The sequence below is a fragment of the Rattus norvegicus genome, chromosome 2 (genome assembly GCF_021556685.1).
Source record: "Rattus norvegicus strain SHRSP/BbbUtx chromosome 2, alternate assembly SHRSP_T2T, whole genome shotgun sequence".
NCBI classification, from domain to species: domain Eukaryota; kingdom Metazoa; phylum Chordata; class Mammalia; order Rodentia; family Muridae; genus Rattus; species Rattus norvegicus.
In genome coordinates, this window is record NC_141535.1 from 111,086,941 (window position 1) to 111,110,892 (window position 23,952).

General features: G+C 42.7%; 1 protein-coding gene across 6 annotated transcripts in view; it reads left to right on the top strand.

The window, feature by feature from the left end:
- The window catches only part of Spata16 (spermatogenesis associated 16), a 378,162-nt gene that overhangs the window by 270,914 nt on the left and 83,296 nt on the right, over positions 1–23,952 (top strand). For all 6 annotated transcript variants that reach the window (NM_001432380.1, NM_001432377.1, NM_001432378.1 and 3 more), the window contains 2 exon segments: positions 13,782–13,928; positions 15,341–15,453. In NM_001432380.1, the coding sequence (NP_001419309.1) occupies positions 13,782–13,928; positions 15,341–15,453 (260 nt within the window).

Here is a 23,952-nt window from a genome sequence, read left to right on the forward strand (position 1 = left end):
AAAGATCCTGTCTCAAAAAGACAAACCAACAAACAATAACAACAACAACAACAAAAACACTACTACTTAGTTTTTATGCAGTAAACATCAAGTCAAGAAGCAAAATATTTCCAACTCCACAGACCCTCCCCCTCCTTTGCCAGTTCCAAACGACATCCTTCCTGCTCATGACCAAGATAATTACTGCCCTAACTTTTAGAATTCTTTCTTCCTGCCTTGGTTTGAGTATAATCTGTACCCTTAAATACATGTGCTAAAAGTGTGGTCCCAAATGTGGGACTGGGAAGGTGGTGGAACACTTGAGAGAGGAGGCTTGAAAGAAGATGCTGAGGCCATGAGGCACCGTTAGAAGGGATTAGGCTTATGTATCTGGAGTGGGAAAGTCCCACAGGACACCAGAAACCAGGTTGCTGAGGCCAAATCCAGCACGTTCCCTGAGCCCCAAACCACATGACATTCTCTTTGCTCCCACTCACTACCGGTTACGACCCCACAGACCGTCTCACGGCATGGGAGGAGACATGCCCCACATGCACGTGCCCCACATGCACATGCCCCACATGCACATGTCCACATGCACATTCCCCAGATGCAATGCCCAAGCTTGGACTTTTCGGCCTCAGAACTGTGAGCCAATGTAACTCTCATTTCCTTATAAAGTCCCAGCTTCAGGTGCTGTGCTATAACAACACAAAAATGAACTGACATACTCCCTGACTTCCCTACACAGTGCCATTGTATAACCCCTGACTTTTAAATTGCCAGTGTGGAACAGTAAACATCTGAAGTCACAGAGGGAATGCTCTGTCTGCCTTCCTTTGTGCAACAACACGTTCATGAAATCCTTCCATCAAGCACTGATTGGCTTGTTTTCACCGATCTCCGTTGTCACTGTGAAGAGCTCAGGATTGAAGTACATCTTCTACAAGTGATAGACATTAAGTGGCCTCCAGCTTCTGGATGCTACCGATTACACTCCTGTAACTCCAATGATCCTGCAGGTTCAGTGCACCGTGCCTTAGAGCCACATGGCAAGAGAGATAGACATCATAGTGATTTCCAAAGAGAAGTAACAATAGAAGTTGTCCCAATCAGGCATCAATGTTCTTGTTTTCATACATCTCACAGGGATACTGGTCTCATTTTAATTTTAGTGCTTGCCTGCATTACACATACCATGTGTTCGATGTTCTTTTCCTGGACGTTTAGTCTGTGTGTGGTTTTGTCCTGGACATGTAGTGTGCTTAGGTCTCCTGCCGTGTATTCTAAAGTGGCAGCACGTTATCTATCGGCCTGTCCCCCTTCTATATGCCACCCCTGCCACGGGAAAGTGGGGATGATGGGGAGGAGGTCGGGGTCCAGAACCTTCAGGACTTCTTTTCTTCTCATCCGCACGTTACAAAGGCCAAACTGTCTTAATTGCTGTAGTTTTCTGTGATGCCTTGATACCCCAACACTGGTCTTCTTATTTGCTTTCCTCTTCAAAGCTGTCAGATTATCATCCTTGGCCCTTCACATTTATTTCCAAATAAAATACAAACCATAATCATTGTTGTTTTTAAAACTATTGGAGGGTCGGGGACTGAAAAGATGGCTGCACAGCTCAGAGCATAGGCTTTTACAGCGGAGTCCAGTTTGCTTCCCAGCACCAAACGTGGCGTCAAACATGGTGGTCATAACTACCTGCCACTCTAGTTCCAGAGGGTCTGGTGCCCTCTTCTGGCCTCCACAGGCACCAGGCAGGAACATGATACACATAAAATGAAGTCGATACACATTTCAGGAAAAACCTACTGGGAACCTACATCAACTTAGGAAAACTGGTATCTTTATAATTTCAAATCTTGCAATTCAGGAACATGAGTCTTTATAAATTTCTTTCAATTTTAATAGACATCTTGATTTTTCTTCCAATTTTTTTGTTCCAAAGAGTTCGGCTTATTTTTTTTATTATTTTTCATTAACACATAGTAATTGCACATTTATGAACAGACAGTGGCATATGTATACCGTGTATAATTATCAGAGCATGTCCATGGGACGTCCATGGCTGTTTACATTTCTTTGTTCTTGGAACACTAAAAATCCTGAGAAAAATCATGCGGTGAGTTATTGTTGTTGTTGCTGCTCCTGCTGCTGCTGCATGTTGAACAGCATCTCCAGCAATTTTCAACTTCTCCACCTGAAACTATATGAATTAAGCAACAGCTCCTCCTGCCTTCTGCCATATCCTCCCTCTCTGTCTCTGTGACTGTGACTTCTGTAGGTAGTATGTGGACCCAAGGGACCTTTTATCCATTTGTACCTGGCTAATTTCATGTCACATGACCTCACATGATGTCTCCAAGATTCATTCATATTGTCACACACCAGATGTCACTTTCCTTTTACACATAAGACTTCACTGTGTGTGTGTGTGTGTGTGTGTGTGTGTGTGTGTGTGTGTGTGTGCTTCATTTCCTTTGCCCATTCTCTGTCATTTTAACATGAGTTCTTCCCACCTCTTGGTTATTATGTATAATGTTGTGATGAGCATGGGCCTATACCTGTCTATTTAAGCATCTCCTTCCAATTATTTGGAGCACATATGTAGACATGAAGTGTCAGGAGGAGCCGTGTCACTTTTCATCGCAGCCACCTCATTTTATCACTGCTGGGATCAATAGTGGCACCATCAAGATGGGCTCAATTTCGTTATTTGCACTTGATATAAGAACTAACGATCCCCACTCCTCCTGTGAGGGGAACTTGTAAAGGAAATACTCTCCCCAGAAATTGAACTCTGGTATCATAAAGATTCTGAATTATTTATAGATGGACTGAACTTCTAGCTGAGTGCACTAACTGCAATGCGTATGCTTTCAGAGGGCAAGAGGGGTGCAGAATAGGTGAATTCACACCATTGAAATGTCTGCTTCAAATGCAACCTGACCCAACAGCTCCATATCTCTACTGCTCTGTTTCCATGGTCAACATTATTCTGAAGCCGTACCTTGTGCTCTATCAGGCCTCTTGCCTCAAGAAGTAGGTCCTAGACAGCAATAGCACAATGTTCAAGTGTGTTCTGTGATGTGAAATCGCACCAAAGGAACATGAGTAGCTCATTCAAAACTGCATCATGTGCACATGGCTGAACAAGAACTGTAGTCAACACAGTGTCACACATTGACTGACTTAAGTTCACCAGCTCCCACTCTTTTTTTTTATTAACTTGAGTATTTCTTATATACATTTCGAGTGTTATTCCCTTTCCCGGTTTCCGAGCAAACATCCCCCTCCCCCCTCCCCTTTCTTATCGGTGTTCCCCTCCCCATTCTCCCCCCATTGCCGCCCTCCCCCCAACAATCTAGTTCACTGGGGGTTCAGTCTTAGCAGGACCCAGGGCTTCCCCTTCCACTGGTGCTCTTACTAGGATATTCATTGCTACCTATGAGGTCAGAGTCCAGGGTCAGTCCATGTATAGTCTTTAGGTAGTGGCTTAGTCCCTGGAAGCTCTGGTTGCTTGGCATTGTTGTTCATAAGGGGTCTCGAGCCCCTTCAAGCTCTTCCAGTTCTTTCTCTGATTCCTTCAACGGGGGTCCTATTCTCAGTTCAGTGGTTTGCTGCTGGCATTCGCCTCTGTGTTTGCTGTATTCTGGCTGTGTCTACCAGCTCCCACTCTTAAAAACACCTTTAAGCCTTATGAAGGCAGAAGCAGATCAGTCTGGATTTCAAGCTAGATAAGGCTACATGCTGAGACCCTGTCTCAAAAAAAATTCTTTAAAATTTTGCACTTAGGTTTATGCATGTGTGCATGTGTGTGCACCCATGCAAGTGTGTGCTTGCAGCTACCCAGAAGAGGGTTCAGATCCCTTGAAACTGGAAAGCAGTTGTGAGCTTCCTAATGTGTGTACTAGTATCTGGCCCTCCGCAAATAGACAAGTTCTCCTAACTGCTGAACCTCTCCCAGCCCAGGGGCTTACTTTCAGAGTATGAGTGTTGTTAAGGAAGTTTTTCAAAGGCTTTGCTTTTGGTTTTTAAAGAAAGAGGGAGAGGAGGAAGGAAGGCAGGAGGGAGGAAGGAAGGAGCGAATACTTGCCAACTCCTCAACCAAACGGTGGCCACTCCAACCCCTGTAAACAGTGCAACTGGCATGGTGCTGCAGCTCCCATACCATTGTGGTAAATAGTGACCGGAAGAGCTATGCCCTTTAACTCTTGCATTGCCTCAGGTTTGAGTGACTTCAATGTAATGAATCCCAAGTGGATTTGACTCACTTCAGTGCAATAAATTCCAAAGACCCAATACAGCTGACTAAAGAAAATTTTGCAACCAACAAGGATTCTGAGCAAAATAGAAATGAAATGTATATAAAATTCCTGTGGGGTTACTTATCTTTCTAAATTTTATACAGGCTATGAAAGGAAACTTAAATACACCAAATTGGTCTCAGAGAAGTAGACCAGCAGCCTGAAGTGAAAATGCGGATTCTTGGGATTGGAAGCCAATTCTTTCCTCTTGCATATGTAACTCTGTAATTATAATGACCCAGGGGAAAATACAATTTATTATGCAACAATCCATTATTCATATGACTGGTCCACACATCAAATGCGAAACTCAAAGTATACCATCTATGTGGGGTGTTTGCTTGCTTGGGGTTTGGGGAGACTGGGTCTCACTAAATAACCCAACCTTGCCTCAAATTTGCAGTCTACCTGCCCAGCCTCCAGAATGCAGGGGCGATACGGGCATGCAGGCCCAGATCTTCTGTGTCTTTAAAAGGAGAAAAACTTTGCATTATTTATGAGGGAGGGCAATGAAGACAGCTTAGCTGAAAAGTTGCTGCCTTTTGCGACTTTCCTGCTGATGTGAGTTTGTGGAAAAGTTCCAAGAAGAAGCATTGGCATTCAAAAGAGTGCAAGGTAAAACTCAGGACCGACTAGGAAAGTGGAAATGACAAAGTGTCGGCATTCGGGAGCACGGCAGAAGCTAAACTCTAAAACTGATCAGTAAAAAGAAGTCATATAAAACTCATGGGGACCCATCTCGCACTGAACAATTGGGACCTTTAGAAATGAGATTTTGCTCTAACCCAAAATGTCAGAACATTTTGTTACGGACAAAGGGCAGAGAGATGACGGACTCCAGAAAGCAGAGGAATGAATCGCGGAGAAGTGAGATGATGAGATGCAGAGAGATATGCATGTTCCTCGTGGAGATTTTAAATCCCTAGGAGTTTTTTATTGCTTTTAAACGGTGAGGTAAGGACTGTTAAGATGAATCAGCAGGTAAAGACACTTGCCACCAAGACTGATGAGCCGAGTTCTTTCCCTGGAATAGAACTCACATAGCAGAGAAAGAAAACTAATTCCTCCAAGTCTGTGTGTGTGTGTGTGTGTGTGTGTGTGTGTGTGTGTGTGTGTGTGTGTGTACGCGCACATATGTGCATGCACACTCATGCCTGGGTGTACACACAAATAAACAAATATAATTTTTAAAGGAAAAAATTTTGATGTGTTCCTTCACGGTCTGTCAGCCATAGTTATGATTAGGTGTCTAGCAGAACACGCTGATGATAGGTACTTATAGTTCATACTTTACTGCCAGGGAGTTCACATTTCTTTTTACTGGTGTTCAACAAATACAGCTATCCCTGACATATAGATGAGTCTGTTATCCCATAATCAATATTTCACGTTCCTGTTGATCCTTTTCCTTGCTGTCAGGCCTTCTCACAGCACTGTCTGTTGTGACCAGATACCCATAATGCTTAAAAATTCCCTGAAGAACAGGCAGTGTCTGGGGTACACCCTCAGTTATGGTTTGAATGACACTATCACCCCAAGTTGGTGGCATCATTTGCAGAGATTGCAAAACCTTGAAGAGATGGAATATTGCACGAAGTGTACAGACTTTGTCATTCTACAGCCTTGTCCTCCCCCAACCCTTTCCTGTGTGGGATGAAATATGATCACATGGATTCCTGACCCCCAGACAGATTCCTGTTTCTGCTGCCCAGCCTTCCCCTCCCTAATGGACTGTTTCCTTCTGGAGTTATAAGACTGAAGAAACCCACTCCTCCTCCTCTGAATTACTTTTGCAGCGGATTCCGTCCCAGCACCAGTAAGGTAATTAATACGGTCTGGCTGAGGAAAGATTGCCTCAACCCAGTCAAACCTCCCATGCTGACTCTGCTGTCTGACCAGTGGGTAGCACTTTGTAAGATTAAACTATGACCCATCTGAGCTTGAGTTAAAATGCAAATCCGTCAAATTCTTCCCTACAGTTAGTGACAGAAAATATGTCGTAACTCAGAAGCAGCAGACATTTGCTACCATCTGCATCCTTCAAAATTTGGAATTTTGGGGTCAGTGTTTCTAGACTCTACTGAAGCACCCATGAGTCCCTTGGAGTGTGAATCTGACCTGAAAATGTGAGCTCCCATGTTATTAGGATCTGTTGGTGAGTTAGGAGGTGTCCTCGCAAAACAGCAGAATCCCCGAAATTAAGAGGGTAGATCTCATGCTGAGAGCCCTGAGGAGGCAGCTGACAGAATCAGGGAAGCCTTCCAGACAAAGTGAGACAAGTTAGGCCCAACTGAAAAATTCAAAGGGGAGAGAATGACTATGTCCTCTTGGAGCATAAACAGAAATTCAGAAGCAGGGTTGACACAAGCTGGTGCAGTGCACAGAGACCAGCCCAAGTGATTGTGGGGTGGCAAGCTGTGAAGGGTACCCTGATCCCTGGTCAAGATAGGTCAAATCCCAGGGGACCCTAACAAACAAGGCAGGTGCTTTTCTAGACTCCCAGATCAAGGCTTACTAGCTGCTGCCCCCCACACACCCCTGTAGAGAGGTTTAAGACAGACCAGTCACATAGAGCGATGCCCCAAGCCCTTCCTCCACAGGTGAGGACCTGACCACAGGTTACATAGGCTCAAGACAGATGAGTCAGAAAGACAGGGCCACGCCCCCAATTATGAAGATGAGGTCGTCCCAAGCGGAAGACCAATAGGAAGAGGAGACCAATAGGGAGTACCTGCTATCAGACACTGACCCATCCAAAAACTTTGAGTCATGTTCAGGATTAAAAGTGTGCAGGAATTATTCCATAAGAGCTGTAACACCATTGCTTGGGGAAGAGATCCCCCCCAAACCACTGCCAGAAGCTCCCCTGCACCCCTTGCCAGCTGGTCAGTCTCCTGCTGCTCAGCCTGGCTTGGGCAACCAAACTGGCAACAGCAAAAAGGAGAAGGGCCCACAGTGGGGGTCGGCGGAAGGTGTTCCCCCTCCCTGCCCAAGTTCTCTCCCCCTCACCCAAATCCACGCACCTAACCAGGTGAGAGATTTCCGTGGAGAACCCCAGGTACCAGAGCCCCACAAGTGATGGCAGATTTATGCCAGAAATAAAAACCTGAAACCCAGAAAGAAATTATGAGCTGATGCATACTTGCTTACATGCTTGCTTGAAGTTGTTAGAGACTGAGTCTTCCGACATCACCCTTAAAGTTGCAGTCTAACTATGCATGTTTCCAGAGTACGGGAACCGAGGGCAGACCCCATCACATACAGCTCGTCTATGTGTAGAAACATTTTCATCATTTCTGAGATGCGGCAATGATGGTAACTTAGCCAGGAGTCTTGATTGTCTGAGAAGGAAGCACTGAAGCTCCTAAGGGAAGAAAAGACACTGGCGGTGGGGTAGGGAGGAGCTGCATCTGCAAGCAACAGTTCCGCTGTGATCTGGATTCTATGTGATGAGAAATCTGAGCAGAATAATGGCTGGAAGACATGGAAAGGGGGTGAGGTGGGGTGTCTGGCCAGCACATTCAATTAGTATATGAAGGAGATGCCGTACACTTCAAGGACTCAAGAAAGGGAAAGTCATCAAAGGCCTAGGTTGAATTTTAAGCCAGAAACAAATTATTGAACAGTGGTTAGCCTCATAACACTGGAAACCATCAGGGAGACAGGAAACTGTGAAGAGAAAGAAGTCAGCTCTGGGAACAAATTTGCTCCATTTGAGGTAATTTTTTGAAATGAGCAGATAGTAATGTCCTGGCAGACACGAGGAAATATGTGTTAAAATGTGAAATTTATAAGATGTGACCATAACACTCACCATCCATGTTCCAGTTAGCATGAACAGGAAAATCTACAGAGTAGAGAAATCCCCCAAGGGTGTGTGTGTATGAAGAGAATGTCACTGAGCCACATCGAGCTTTGGAGATCCCAGGTGAAGGATGAATCAGTATTTGTGTCTTATCTCCTAGTTTGGTTCCTACCACTATGATAAGCACATGGTGAGCAACTTAGGGAAGAAAGGGGTTTATCTGGATGACAGATCACAGTCCGCCATGGAAGGAAGCCACGACAGAAACCCAAGGCATGAACTGAATGACAGAGGCCCTGGAGGAACACTGCTCACTAGACTGATCCCATGGCTTCTTCAGTCTGCTTTCTCACACAGCCCAGGACCACCTGGCTAGGGGTCCCACTACTAGCAATGCTCCGAGCCCTCCCACATCAATAACTAAGCAAGAAAATGACTGCAGACCTGATGGAGATGTTTTCTCGGCTGAGGTTCCCTCCTCCCAGTTGACTTTATTGGTTCGTGTCAGCACACTTTCTTTTCCTGTTGCTATGAGAATACTCTGACAAAACCAGCTCAAGGAGAAAGAGTTTAGTCAAACTCACACTTCCAGGGACAGGAAGTCCAGGCAGCAGGACCTTGAAGCAGCTGGTCACACAACATAAACAGCCAGGAAGCAGAGAGCAGTAAATGCATCTAGTGCTGCTCAGTTCCCTTTACCTACTTATACAAACCAAGATCCTAGTCAGGAAATGGTAATCCCCACAACAGGCTGTTCATCTCATCTCAAACAACACAGGTAAGGCACATGCAGAGGCTTACCTGTCTAGACAGATTCCAGACTCTTTCAAGTCAACAACCGACACTAACCATCACAGTATGTAAAAACACAGAGGAGAAATAGACAAAAACACCAGAAACGTGATTTTTAAAAAGGCATCAGCAGAAATGGAGAGTTCAGAGAGCTTCAATATAGTCCACATCTGACTGGGCAATGCTAGCTTTCCTTTATACACTTATTTCTGGTTAATGAAGAACTATTTAAACCTCTTTCGCTAAGCATTAGCTATCTTTCATCTGGTAGGAAGAAAAGAATTGAAGATATGATTTTGTAAGAAATGTGATCTCCATGGTCTTTCATAGTATTCTTTTTTAAGAATCTACTTTCCTAATGGTCAAAACTTAAAGCCATGTCATACCTGCAAACTGAATTTTAATAATAAACGTCATCTCCCGTGGTCATAAACTGTAAAGGGATGCACTAAAAGTACCTCTTCTTCCCAAATACTCTTAACATGACAGGAGCAAAAGGGACATTTTTTAAATCAGTTCTTCTAAAAGACAATAATATAATCTGATTAACTTCTTAACCATCAGAAGCACAAGAAGTTCAGACACAGAAGCTTATGCACAAAGTTGAGGGAAGCTCGAGTTCTAATTAATGTTACACAAGCTTCAACATTTGAGACGTGTGCTGCCATGTGGGGTCTTCACAACCTGCCAGGCTAGGTCTTCACGGACTGCAATCAAAGGGTAAACAAAGGGGGAAACAATCATGCACAATTCTTTCTAAAGTTAACAGTGTGTACCATAGGCCTAATCACAATTTCAAACCTTACATGGAAGCTAATTCTTAGTCAAAATACGCATTGGATGAGATGCATACAGGACCAAAAAGAGCCAAAAAATAGTTACATGTCGTCAGTTTGATGTAAAGTTGGCTCTAGGGCTAACAGTTTTTCTAGCAAGCCAGAGCCTCCAGGTCTCCCTGACTCTGTGTATTGGATTCTCACATGTCTACTTAGTTTGGGCAATAGCCCAACCAAAACACCTCTGCAGCTTCCTCCAACTCTCTCTGACTCCCCAGCACTGGGATTGTAGGTACATGTAGGTGCATGGCTTTTTTCTTTTAATCTGGATGCTGAGACTTGTAATCTCTTGTCCTCCTGCTTCCATAGCAAACACTTAACCAACTGAGCCATCTTCTGTAATCTCTTGAAGATCCAGTTTCATAATCTGCAGGGTTAACTAAAAGACATACCATATCTTCCATGTTTACTGAGCAAAAAAAAAAAGAGTCTTAATAAAACATGTGACACAGAGAAATCAGGTAAATGTCAGTTCTCATTAAGACCCCAATCATCCAGCCAAGAAAGTCTAAAACATGTTCAATACGTCTTTGTTGAGTTTAAGTTGTGTGCTATTTAGTTCTTGGAAGAATCAGAGTGTATTAAAGTGTATAATACATATGTTGAGTAGATTGCCAATCACTTACTGCAGTTTTGATGTACTGTAATTTGGAAAGGGGGACTCCATGGAGAGACTCTGCTCAGCTAGCACATGTAAGCATAGACGGGTTCTAGGTGTGAGAGAGTATGATCCATGTTCAAGTTTCCCAAGCTTCAAGCATCAGAACCCAGTATGATGCGTCACTCATAATCCCTACCTTACGGGACTAGGGCAGAAGGATCATGATTTCCAAATTGCTATTGACTATGTAGGAGACCCTGCATAACTAATGAGTGACTTCTCAGCAAACATTTAGCTGAGCAAGAGCAAAGGGGCTGGGGAAGGCTACACAAATGCAGCTAGGATGCATTGTGCCTGTTATCTTTTAGAGAAATATTACCAATAAAGACATAAAACTGGGATCAAACCATTTGATTCTATGTTAAAAAACAATCTTTAACAAAATCCATGATATTAGGGATTGGTACCATTCCTCTTTTCTGCAGGACTCAGCAGTGAACTTCCTCAGCCTTGCTGCTCATCCATCATCAACTGAGAAGCCTTTTTATAGTAAAGATGAATGGGGCAAATCTAGCCAAGGATGACCTTTGCTTCCCCAAAAGTAGCACAGGATCACCCAATCTGACAACAAGCAGGGTGGCCAGAGTCTCCATGGGAGGGCATCTGTGGACATGAGACTTTGCTACCACTTCCAAGCTGCTTTCTTTGGCTAATTAGCTCCAAGAAAGGTCCCTCCACTTCCTGACTCCTAAGGCAGTGAAGTGACAACATCAACCATGAAGATAATGTCCATACAACACTTAGAACGCTACTGGGGCACCATCATCAGCTAACAGCGGCTCTAACAGCAGATCTTACCACCGTGAAGCACCGAGTTCCTTTTAGAACTGTGCTCCCAACACTTAGATTACTTCCGGTCTAATTGCTACAGTCAACACCACACTCATTTCTGGGTTTTCCTCACATCACTGTGGTTTAAGTTAGCATCTAAAGCAATATGTTTTCATATATTCCTTTCTCTTTTTATTTGTGCTTATTTCATTTATCCCTCCTCTTCTCCCCTCTCCCATCCTACCCTCTACTCCCTCAACCAAGTTCATACCTTGTTCTTCTTTGTTTTCTTTTTCCTTTCTTGTTATTCCTTGTCTTGACCCCATATCCCAGTTTGCTAGACCCCCTTCCTCCTCACAACAGATCACCTCCCAAATTTATGTTGCATGTATTCCAGAATCGTCTCTTCCCCCAACTTAAGATCTCTTCTTCATCTTTGTTGGTTTTTCTCTCTAGTCTCATGACACACACACACACACACACACACACACACACACATACACACACATACACACACACATACACACACACATACACACACACATACACACACACATACACACACACCACACACACACACATACACACACACACACACCACACACACATACACACACACCACACACACACACATACACACACATACACACACACCACACACACACACCACACACACACATACACACACACCACACACACACACATACACACACCACACACACACACACACATACACACACTCCACACACACACATACACACACACCACACACACACACATACACACACACCACACACACACACATACACACACACATACACACACACATACACACATACACCACACACACACACATACACACACCACACACACACACATACACACACACATACACACACATACACACACACACACACACACACCACACACACACATACACACACACACACACACACACACACACATCTTACTTCCACATCTGAGAGAAAACTTGACTTACCATAATAATTTTGATTTTCCTTATGGATGAGTAAAATTCCATTGCATACACACACCACATTTTCTTTATCAGTTCATCTGTTGACGGACAGTTAGGTTGGTTCTACTTCTTAGCTACTATAAATAGTGTACCAGGAAACAGGAAGTATAAGTATCTTTGTGGTGTGTTGATGGTAGATCCCTTGGAGGATATACCCAAGAATGAAATTGCTAGGCCATATGGCTTTTTAGCATTTTTAGAAATCCCCATGCCATTTTTCCATTGTGATTATGACAGTTAACATTCTCACTAGCAGTGAATAAGGGTTCCTCTTCCCCCACATCCTTGGCAACATTTGTTGCTCCTCTTTTCTCAATGGTGGTCATTATGTCTTGGTTAAGATAACAAAGTCTCAAATAGTTTTAATTCACATTTCTCCAAGGGCTATGGATGTTTCACATTCATTTTCCAAGTGTTTATTGGTCTTTTGCATTTCTTCTTTTGAGAATAGTCTGTTCCGGAAAATTCAGGGCTGGGCATTTGTGTTTAATTCTTGCAGTTCCTCACTTGTCCTGCACATTAATCTTATCTGATGGATACTCAGAAAATAGCTTTCCCTTTCTCTGGACTGTCTCTTCACTTGTTTGCTTTGCTTTGTAGGAATCGTTTCTCATTATTATTATTATTATTATTATTATTATTATTATTATTATTATTATTATTATTATTTAATCTTTTTTCACAGTCTAGTCACCATCCTCCTCCTGGTCCTCCCTCCGACCACTCCTTATCCTACTATTTTCATTTCATGCCATCTCATTGGACAGTTTGAGGGTTCCATCCTGTGTGATTGGAGTTCTCCAAAGGGAGTCCTTAATTGTGTCTATTCTTAAAGTGTTTCTCCTACTCTCTTCTTACAGTCTCCAAGTTCCAAGTATCTATCTATCTATCTATCTATCTATCTATCTATCTATCTATCTATCTTTCCCCTTAAGACAGGGTCTCACAAAGTAGCCCTGGATGATTCTATAAACCAGACTGGCCTCAATCTCAGAGATCCACCTGCCTCTGCCTACCAAGTGCTGATTTTAAAGGCAAGCACCACCCCTGCTCAGTGCGTTTCAAGTCTTACATTAAGTCTTTGGTGCATTTTGAACCATGTTTTGCATAGCATGAAAGATGATGAATCAAGTTGTGTTCTTGTACATGTAAAATGGCAGTTTTCCCAGCACTACTTATTGTAATTCTCACTTGGTTATTTTTCTATTTTCTTTTCATATAATACTATTTCCTTAGTTATCAGCTAGGATGCAAAAATCACACACAGAAAAATAATCCTTACTATGTGCTGATCCTGAATATCTATTATTATAAATGGGGAAAGATGACCGTATAATCTCCTCACAGCTTATTACTGTGCTCTGTGTACATTTGCATCACTAAGAAGAACACAAATAAGAGAGTACAATTCTATGTATCAGCCACCTGTACTCTTGATGCACGTAATTTTACTTTGCACCTTTAATGTCTATACTTATCATTTTTCCAAATGATAATCTGTTGTTACAATTGCTAAACTGGAGGAGGGCCCTGGAAATGATAAAAACCTGCAAGCAAACCTCCCCCTCCTGTCTCTGCTGTTTTTCAGATACCCAAGGGTTCCATGTACTGCCACAGACAGCTGACTGGTCCTGTTTTCCTCCCCAACAATATCTGTTGACTCTTGGATTCAAAAACAAAGAAGATGGAAAGTTTCTGGAGAAAGTGTCAAATAGGAAGCTGCCCACCTTCACAGGTGATTGGAACCTGACCCTACTACTACATTTCAAAATGGAGTCAAGGATGGGACTCTGTCACAGCGCTCAGTTTATGGAAGGGCCTAAATAACAAAAAAAAAGTTTGGTTATAAGTCGCCGCTAATCTTTCTTATTTTCCTTGTAGGTTGATTAAAAACAAATGGGGTTCTGATTTCAGGAGAGCTTTCCTCCAGGAGCACATTGCACACTACCATTGGATGCTTACTAATCCATTCCTAGCATTCTACCCAGACACCCATTGCCGGCCATAGCCATTGGCAGTACAACAGGCTTTCAGGTCTAAAGGAATCAACAGTTAAAGCACTTGCCTTCGGGCATGAGAACCAAAGTTCCAATACCCAGAATCCCACAGGAATGTTGAATGAGCTTAATGTAATTCTACTCATGGAAGGAAGAAATAGGATCACCAGAGCAAGTTGGCTACCTAGACTAGCCATATCAGCCATCTCTGGGTTTGATTGAGAGACCCTGCCTCAATCAATAGGATAGAAGAGCAGGGAAGGATGAGTCCTGCTATGAACACTGGGCTCCCATGTGTATTTGTGCATACACACACACACACACACACACACACACACACACACACAAAAGCAGTCATGCGGGCATGCATGTACACACAAACACACATGCACTGGGAGAAAACAAAGGATATAGACTTTTATCATTGACTAGCAAACATGAAACAGTCTGTCAACATGACTCATACATGAAATCAAAAGTGTAGCAATGACAACTCCAGGTCGCATGGACTGTCTGCTGGGGCATTAACTTCTGTTCTACTATCCTCTCACGTAATTAGAGAGGAGTTAAATCTCCTGAAGAGCATGTAATTTGATGATGTTAAATAATTCTGGTTCCAATTTTCAAGAAAATGCTTACATAGAACTTAAATCTCAAAGATGCCAGATGAGTTCATGACCAGATTGAACTGATTCTTGTGCTGTGAGCACATAATTAAGAATTTGTGTTTTGTCGAATGCAGAACCCTCTGAGGTTTCCCTCAGCCTCAAGCGGCATTCAAGGTCAATAGCATCTGCACACTTGAACAATACCTGAGCAGAGCGAGACAAGGAACATGCATGTTTATGACATTTTTTTCATATTCAAGACAAACATATTCTGCATAGATGTATGAATTGTCACAGGTTGGCTCTTAGATCTCTCAATCAAAAAAAATGAATAAATGTCAGTTTCTAAAGGGTTATGGCCCCTCTGCTGTGCTCCTTGAAGATCTTTTACTTTTACACATATGGGCTAGGGATTGGGCTAGTGTCCAAACTAAATATTTCATATCTGTTAATATTAAGATATCTGTTTATAGCTCACTAAAGAAAGCATTCTGAAATGGAATTCTGAAAAAAATATAAAATTTTATTGTTACAATTTCTAGAACATAAAACTCCCTTCTCTCCACTGACCAGAGAAGATACAGTGAGACACATGGAGATGGTGGGGAAGCGAATCTTGCCAATCCTGGACTTTATCCGAAGCACGCAACTAAATGTGGGTATCTGATGAGTTGTCTTCTTCTGTCCCATGTGTGAACGTCAGAGATTTCTAGGAGTGTTAAAACTTACAGAAGCAAGCATTGAGATTGTTTTTGTTTTCCTTTGTTTTGTTTAGAAAGATGCACAGAAAACCAAACACATGTTAGCTAGTAATTCAATCCCTTTTCCGTTCCTACACATGTTCCAATGTCACTCTGGGGTCCTGAGTGTTTTCCAGTCAAATGTCTCCTTGTAAAGCTTTCCTTCTCTGTGCCTTCCAACCATCTAATTCAAGGCTGCCATGAGCTCTTTTTTATTTCCATTTTAAATCAATAGCCGAATGTTAGCAAGCACAATGCTTTCCCTCATTTACTGAGCCATTGCACAGCACTGCCCCATTATCTTATGCAGGAACTCAATTTCACCAGCTCGTGCCTGCACACCCAGTCACCTACAGGATGTTACTCTAAACATTGCTGCTGAGCTGCATGTGGCATTACAGATAAATGATGTAATCCTTCTTCACAATCCAGGGAAGGTGTGCTCTATCCATCCTATGTTCTAAGACATCCTAAATATGACGTGGGTTCCTTGCTGCTCTCAGACAAACCGTATGTTCTTGAACTGAGAATACATAAAGAGACTTTGTCGTTAATACACTGTAAAGGTGACAGATTTCTCCCCTCCTTTAATATTTTTCAAAAAGTCGTTAGTTGGAAATTGTAAAGAATCTTCATCTGTGGCTTCTATATTACATTTGATTCGATGTTCCTAGGAGGAGAACCAAGGGGGTCGTCATGAGCAGCTACTTAACATCTGTTCAGCAATTACTTGCTCAATAACATCACCCAGCATTTGAGAAAAGCTGTAAAATGTCTGATCTATTTGCATGATTTGTAATGGTATAAGTTAGAAATAAAAAATTGCAGTGTCAGCTGACTTTCTGCTGCAAACCTCCTTCTTCATACAACTGTCTTCCACTCAGTTACCTCCCCTTCTATTTCTGCTAGTGAAGAATCCATCTTTTTTTTACCTTGGTTCAGGCTATTGTGCCAATGTACTATTGTTATATTAAAAACTCCCGCCAGGGGCTTGCTTCCCACCTCAATGGTGTATGGTTCTGAATGAAACACACACACACACACAGCCTTTATATTTTAATAAGCTATAAGCAGCTCAATAGATGGGCAGCTGCTAGAATCTATGTCCCAAAGATAATTCTGATTACTACTTACTAATTTCTGTGTTCCACTTGGCTGCTCCTGACCCAGTTGAGCTCTCCGGCACCTTAACATGGTGGCTCTGCCTCTCCGTGCTGCATTCTTCTCAGTCATGGCATCTCTCATCCTTCCAAACCTGGGAATCCTAAATCTCACCTGTTTCTCCTCCCCAGCTATTAGCTGCTAGCATCTTTATTTACCAATCAGAATTGACTGGGGATAGGTTCCCAGAAGCTACATGCAGATCCTCTCATGCAAACTAATTTGGGGGACCCCATTAGCATCAGAATACAAGCAGCTATATGCCAAAATGTCATAGATCCGGTGGGTTCAACAATAAATACTTGCTACCATGTTAAAGTGATTGCCCTCGTGTGGTTCTGCCCTCTGCTACTCTGGATTCTCATAAAGCTGCACTTTCACTGTGTCCCCACACAGCTCAGAGACACAGAGACAGAACACGAGCTCAGGCATCTATTCTTGCAAAGTCACTCATCCCTCCACCACAGCCTGTTCTGCTTTGCTCTTTTGTTGCTGTAATAAACACCATGCCCAAAAGCAACTTGGGTGAGAAAGGGTTTATTTTGCTTTATGCCTATCACTGAGGGAAGTCAGGGAAGGAACTCAAGCTGGGAACTTTGGGGCAGGAATTGAAACAAAGACTGGCAAGCAGGCCACCAGTTGGTTTGTGTTGGGGCTCATGCTCTCTCTCTCTCTCTTTCTCTCTCTCTCTCTCTCTCTCTCTCTCTCTCTCCCCCCCTCCCTCCCACTCCCTCCTCCTATTCCTATCTCTCTACATTTATATACAGTCCCAGGACTACCAGTCCTGGTATGGCACTGCCAACAAATAAGAAAATCCTCACAGATACGAACACAGGCCAATCTGATCTAGACAACTCCTAGATTGAGACTCTTTTCCTCCTGGGTGAGTCTTGGTTGTGCCAAGTTGATAATTAAAATTGACTAGGACAGGGCCCCACCCTCATAACCTCAGCTTACCCAAATAACTTGTACACAGGCTTCATCTCCAAACATGCACCCATTGACACTCGAGTTGGGCATATGAACTAGGAAGTGAAACAAACATTTTGTCCACAGCAGTCTCATTAGCAATACTACACACACACACACACACACACACACACACACACACACACACACACACACACATCTTTCACTACCAAGAATCATCATGTGAGCATTGGTTGATTGCCTCTGTGTAAGGCTACCCTGGTGGCCTGGGTGCTGTGTGCTGTAGAAGGGGTCTGCCTATGCTCTAAAGCTCTGGTTCAATGCCTACCTTACCTCCTTACTTATTTAGAAACTGATGAAATGATTTGCTGCTGACTTGGACCACATGGTCTGAGTATAGGTTGGACCTTTCTAAGTGTTAGGTACTTTTTCAGGGTCCATCACTGCTTTCCTTCTCATATCTCCAAGTGTATCCTGACCACTTGAAAATTGTTATGAAAGTGTCTTTATGGAATTGAAAATGTTGCCTCCTAACCAAAATTACAAGATTTTTGATATCCAATCAATGGGATCCTCTGTTCTGGAATCAGTCTCAGAATAGTAGATGCCAGAAGTCTTGTTCTCTGTCTGTCTCATCTACTTAAGAGTCACATCAGCTTCCTGTATTTGCTTCTGTTGGAAATAACCCTTCAGGAAGACTAGATGGAAGTGAGTGAGTGTAAAGTTTCTCTGAGACAACATGTACTGACTTCCAATATATAGGCTCCCAAACACTGGTTTTGGGGTCTTGTGGTTGCCCAGCCACAACTCCCTCCATAAAGCAGGACCTAGTAAAGCTGGCTGCAAAGGTAACTTAATGAAGCAAACAATGAGTTGGTCCCTAGAAAGTATTCCTGCCCACTACCATTAACACGCAGTCCTTAATGGTGTGCTTTTATCTATCCATGTATCAAGTGCTATGTTTTGAATCACTGTACACTGGGCTGTCCATGCATTTTCCCTAGTTTGTGACTCCAGTAAAAGCAGCCATTTGGCCAAGCACTTTATTAAGCATTAGGGTTCATGGAAACTTTAATTATTCATGCAGGATTGGGTTTTGTGTTGACAAAAAGGTTGTTTTGTAGATCTTTCTTTTTACTTGTACATCTCATGTAGTTTGAACTTTCTTCTACTATGGTGGAGTGCTGGAGTCCCAAAGGACTTAAGTCCTTTTCCTTCAGTCACTGAGTTGCTCACTGGCAAGACTTATGTCCTTTGCAGCCAGGATGCAGATCTGTGGCCCACAGCCTGCAGCCTCCATGACCACAGACTCTGACCATGAGCTCAACATATATCTCGGTGTAAAGAACCCAGCATCCAGAGAATTGTCACCATAAGATAGTGACTGATGCCTGCGCAGCAAATCTATCCTGAAGAACCTTGGATTTGTCAGTTATTCTTTTTTTTTTTTTATTAACTTGAGTATTTCTTACTTACATTTCTAATGTTATTCCCTTTCCGGGTTTCCGGGCAAACATCCCCCTAATTCCCCCCCTCCCCTTCTTTATGGCTGTTCCCCTCCCCACCCTCCCCCCATTGCCGCCCTCCCCCCAACAATCACGTTCACTGGGGGTTCACTCTTAGCAGGACCCAGGGCTTCCCCTTCCACTGGTGCTCTTACTAGGATATTCATTGCTACCTATGGGGACAGAGTCCAGGGTCAGTCCATGTATAGTCTTTAGGTAGTGGCTTAGTCCCTGGAAGCTCTGGTTGCTTGGCATTGTTGTACATATGGGGTCTCAAGCCCCTTCAAGCTCTTCCAGTTCTTTCTCTGATTCCTTCAACGGGGGTCCTGTTCTCAGTTCAGTGGTTTGCTGCTGGCATTCGCCTCTGTATTTGCTGAATTCTGGCTGTGTCTCTCAGTAGAGATCTATATCTGGCTCCTGTCGGCCTGCACTTCTTTGCGTCATCCATCTTGTCTAATTGGGTGGCTGTGTATATATGGGCCACATGTAGGGCAGGCTCTGAATGGGTGTTCCTTCTGTGTCTGTTTTAATCTTTGCTTCTCTATTCCCTGCCAAGGGTATTCTTGTTCCCCCTTTTAAAGAAGGAGTGAAGCATTCACATTTTGATCATCTGTCTTGAGTTTCATGTGTTCCAGGCATCTAGGGTAATTCAAGCATTTGGGCTAATAGCCACTTATCAGTGAGTGCATACCATGTATGTCTTTCTGTGTTTGGGTTAGCTCACTCAGGATGATATTTTCCAGTTCCAACCATTTGCCTATGAATTTCATAAAGCCATTGTTTTTGATAGCTGAGTAATATTCCATTGTGTAGATGTACCACATTTTCTGTATCCATTCCTCTGTTGAAGGGCATCTGGGTTCTTTCCAGCTTCTGGCTATTATAAATGAGGCTGCTATGAACATAGTGGGGCACGTGTCTTTTTTATATGTTGGGGCAGCTTTTGGGTATATGCCCAAGAGAGGTATAGCTGGATCCTCAGGTAGTTCAATGTCCAATTTTCTGAGGAACCTCCAGACTGATTTCCAGAATGGTTTTACCAGTCTGCAATCCCACCAACAATGGAGGAGTGTTCCTCTTTCTCCACATCCTCGCCAGCATTTGTTGTCACCTAGGTTTCTGATCTTAGCCATTCTCACTGGTGTGAGGTGAAATCTCAGGGTTGGTTTGATTTGCATTTCCCTTATGACTAAAGATGTTGAACATTTCTTTAGGTGTTTCTCAGCCATTCGGCATTCCTCAGCTATGAATTCTATGTTTAGTTCTGAACCCCTTTTTGAATAGGATTATTGGTCTCCCTGCGGTCTGACTTCTTGAGTTCTTTGTATATTTTGGATATAAGCCCTCTATCTGCTGTAGGGTAGGTAAAGATCTTTTCCCAATCTGTTGGTTGCCATTTTGTCCTAACCACAGTGTCCTTTGCATTACAGAAGCTTTGCAGTTTTATGAGATCCCATTTGTCAATTCTTGATCTTAGAGCATAAGCCATTGGTGTTTTGTTTTTTTTTTTGGTTTTACTGTGTATGATTTATTAAGTGAAAGTAACTCCAAATAAAACATGTACTTATGACAGGAGTAAAGATGTGATCAAAGCCCTTCAAGCTCTGTCCCAGCTTCTTCTTTCTTTCTATTTTTATAGAGAAACTATTTACAAAGTGCTTAGTGCAGACTAGCTGACACTGAGAAGTTCTTTTCATCTCTTCCTTCTGCCTTCCCCCACTCCTCCCTTTTATTTGTCCTAAGGTTTAGATTCCTTTTATTACTGCGAATGTTTTTGCTGCATGTGGATATGAGGGACATCTGATAAAGAACTTCATTTTTATTCAGTATGGATAACCCTGTCATTGTTATCAATGACTTAATCTGCCAGGGAAACTAGCCATTGTTCCTCTAGGAGATCTATATGTTTTTTTTTTATTTTATTTTTTTTTATTATCTTGAGTATTTCTTATATACATTTCAAGTGTTATTCCCTTTCCCGGTTTCCGGACAGACATCACCCTCCCCCCTCCCCTTCCTTGTGGGTGTTCCCCTCCCAAACCTCCCCCCATTGCCATCCTCCCCGCATAGTCTAGTTCACTGGGGGTTCAGTCTTAGCAGGACCCAGGGCTTCCCCTTCCACTGGTGCTCTTACTAGGATATTCATTGCTACCTATGGGGACAGAGTCCAGGGTCAGTCCATGTATAGTCTTTAGGTAGTGGCTTAGTCCCTGGAAGATCTGGTTGCTTGACATTGTTGGACTTTTGGGGTCTCGAGCACCTTCAAGCTCTTCCAGTTCTTTCTCTGATTCCTTCAACGGGGGACCTATTCTCAGTTCAGTGGTTTGCTGCTGGCATTCGCCTCTGTATTTGCTGTATTCTGGCTGTGTCTCTCAGGAGCGATCTACATCCGGCTCCTGTCGGTCTGCACTTCTTTGCTTCATCCATCTTGTCTAATTGGGTGGCTGTATATGTATGGGCCACCTGTGGGGCAGGCTCTGAATGGGTGTTCCTTCAGTCTCTGTTTTAATCTTTGCCTCTCCCTTCCCTGCCAAGGGTATTCTTTTTCCTCATTTAAAGAAGGAGTGAAGCATTCACATTTTGATCATCCGTCTTGAGATTCATTTGTTCTAGGGATCTAGGGTAATTCAAGCATTTGGGCTAATAGCCACTTATCAATGAGTGCATACCATGTATGTCTTTCTGTGAGTGGGTTAGCTCACTCAGGATGATATTTTCCAGTTCCAACCATTTGCCTACGAATTTCATAAACTCGTTGTTTTTGATAGCTGAGTAATATTCCATTGTGTAGATGTACCACATTTTCTGTATCCATTCCTCTGTTGAAGGGCATCTGGGTTCTTTCCAGTTTCTGGCTATTATAAATAAGGCTGCGATGAACATAGTGGAGCACGTGTCTCTTTTATATGTTGAGGCATCTTTTGGGTATATGCCCAAGAGAGGTATGGCTGGATCCTCAGGCAGTTCAATGTCCAATTTTCTGAGGAACCTCCAGACTGATTTCCAGAATGGTTTTACCAGTCTGCAATCCCACCAACAATGGAGGAGTGTTCCTCTTTCTCCACATCCTCGCCAGCATCTGCTGTCACCTGAGTTTTTGATCTTAGCCATTCTCACTGGTGTGAGGTGAAATCTCAGGGTTGTTTTGATTTGCATTTCCCTTATGACTAAAGATGTTGAACATTTCTTTAGGTGTTTCTCAGCCATTCGGCATTCCTCAGCTGTGAATTCTTTGTTCAGCTCTGAACCCCATTTTTTAATAGGGTTATTTGTTTCCCTGCGGTCTAACTTCTTGAGTTCTTTGTATATTTTGGATATAAGTCCTCTATCTGTTATAGGATTGGTAAAGATCTTTTCCCAATTTGTTGGTTGTCGTTTTGTCCTAACCACAGTGTCCTTTGCCTTACAGAAGCTTTGCAGTTTTATGAGATCCCATTTGTCGATTCTTGATCTTAGAGCATAAGCCATTGGTGTTTTGTTCAGGAAATTTTTTCCAGTGCCCATGTGTTCCAGATGCTTCCCTAGTTTTTCTTCTATTAGTTTGAGTGTGTCTGGTTTGAGGTGGAGGTCCTTGATCCACTTGGACTTAAGCTTTGTACAGGGTGATAAGCATGGATCGATCTGCATTCTTCTACATGTTGCCCTCCAGTTGAACCAGCACCATTTGCTGAAAATGCTATCTTTTTTCCATTGGATGGTTTTGGCTCCTTTGTCAAAAATCAAGTGACCATAGGTGTGTGGGTTCATTTCTGGGTCTTCAATTCTATTCCATTGGTCTATCTGTCTGTCTCTGTACCAATACCATGCAGTTTTTATCACTATTGCTCTGTAATACTGCTTGAGTTCAGGGATAGTGATTCCCCCTGAAGTCCTCTTATTGTTGAGGATAGCCTTAGCTATCCTGGGTTTTTTGTTATTCCAGATGAATTTGCAAATTGTTCTGTCTAACTCTTTGAAGAATTGGATTGGTATTTTGATGGGGATTGCATTGAATCTGTAGATTGCTTTTGGTAAAATGGCCATTTTTACTATATTAATCCTGCCAATCCATGAGCATGGGAGATCTTTCCATCTTCTGAGGTCTTCTTCAATTTCTTTCCTCAGTGTCTTGAAGTTCTTATTGTACACATCTTTTACTTGCTTGGTTAAAGTCACACCGAGGTACTTTATATTATTTGGGTCTATTATGAAGGGTGTCGTTTCCCTAATTTCTTTCTCGGCTTGTTTCTCTTTTGTATAGAGGAAGGCAACTGATTTATTTGAGTTAATTTTATACCCAGCCACTTTGCTGAAGTTGTTTATCAGCTTTAGTAGTTCTCTGGTGGAACTTTTGGGATCACTTAAATATACTATCATGTCGTCTGCAAATAGTGATATTTTGACCTCTTCTTTTCCGATCTGTATCCCCTTGATCTCCTTTTGTTGTCTGATTACTCTGGCTAGAACTTCAAGAACTATATTGAATAAGTAGGGAGAGAGTGGGCAGCCTTGTCTAGTCCCTGATTTTAGTGGGATTGCTTCAAGTTTCTCTCCATTTAGTTTAATGTTAGCAACTGGTTTGCTGTATATGGCTTTTACTATGTTTAGGTATGGGCCTTGAATACCTATTCTTTCCAGGACTTTTATCATGAAGGGGTGTTGAATTTTGTCAAATGCTTTCTCAGCATCTAATGAAATGATCATGTGGTTCTGTTCTTTCAGTTTGTTTATATGATGGATCACGTTGATGGTTTTGCTTATATTAAACCATCCCTGCATGCCTGGGATGAAGCCTACTTGATCATGGTGGATGATTGTTTTGATGTGCTCTTGAATTCG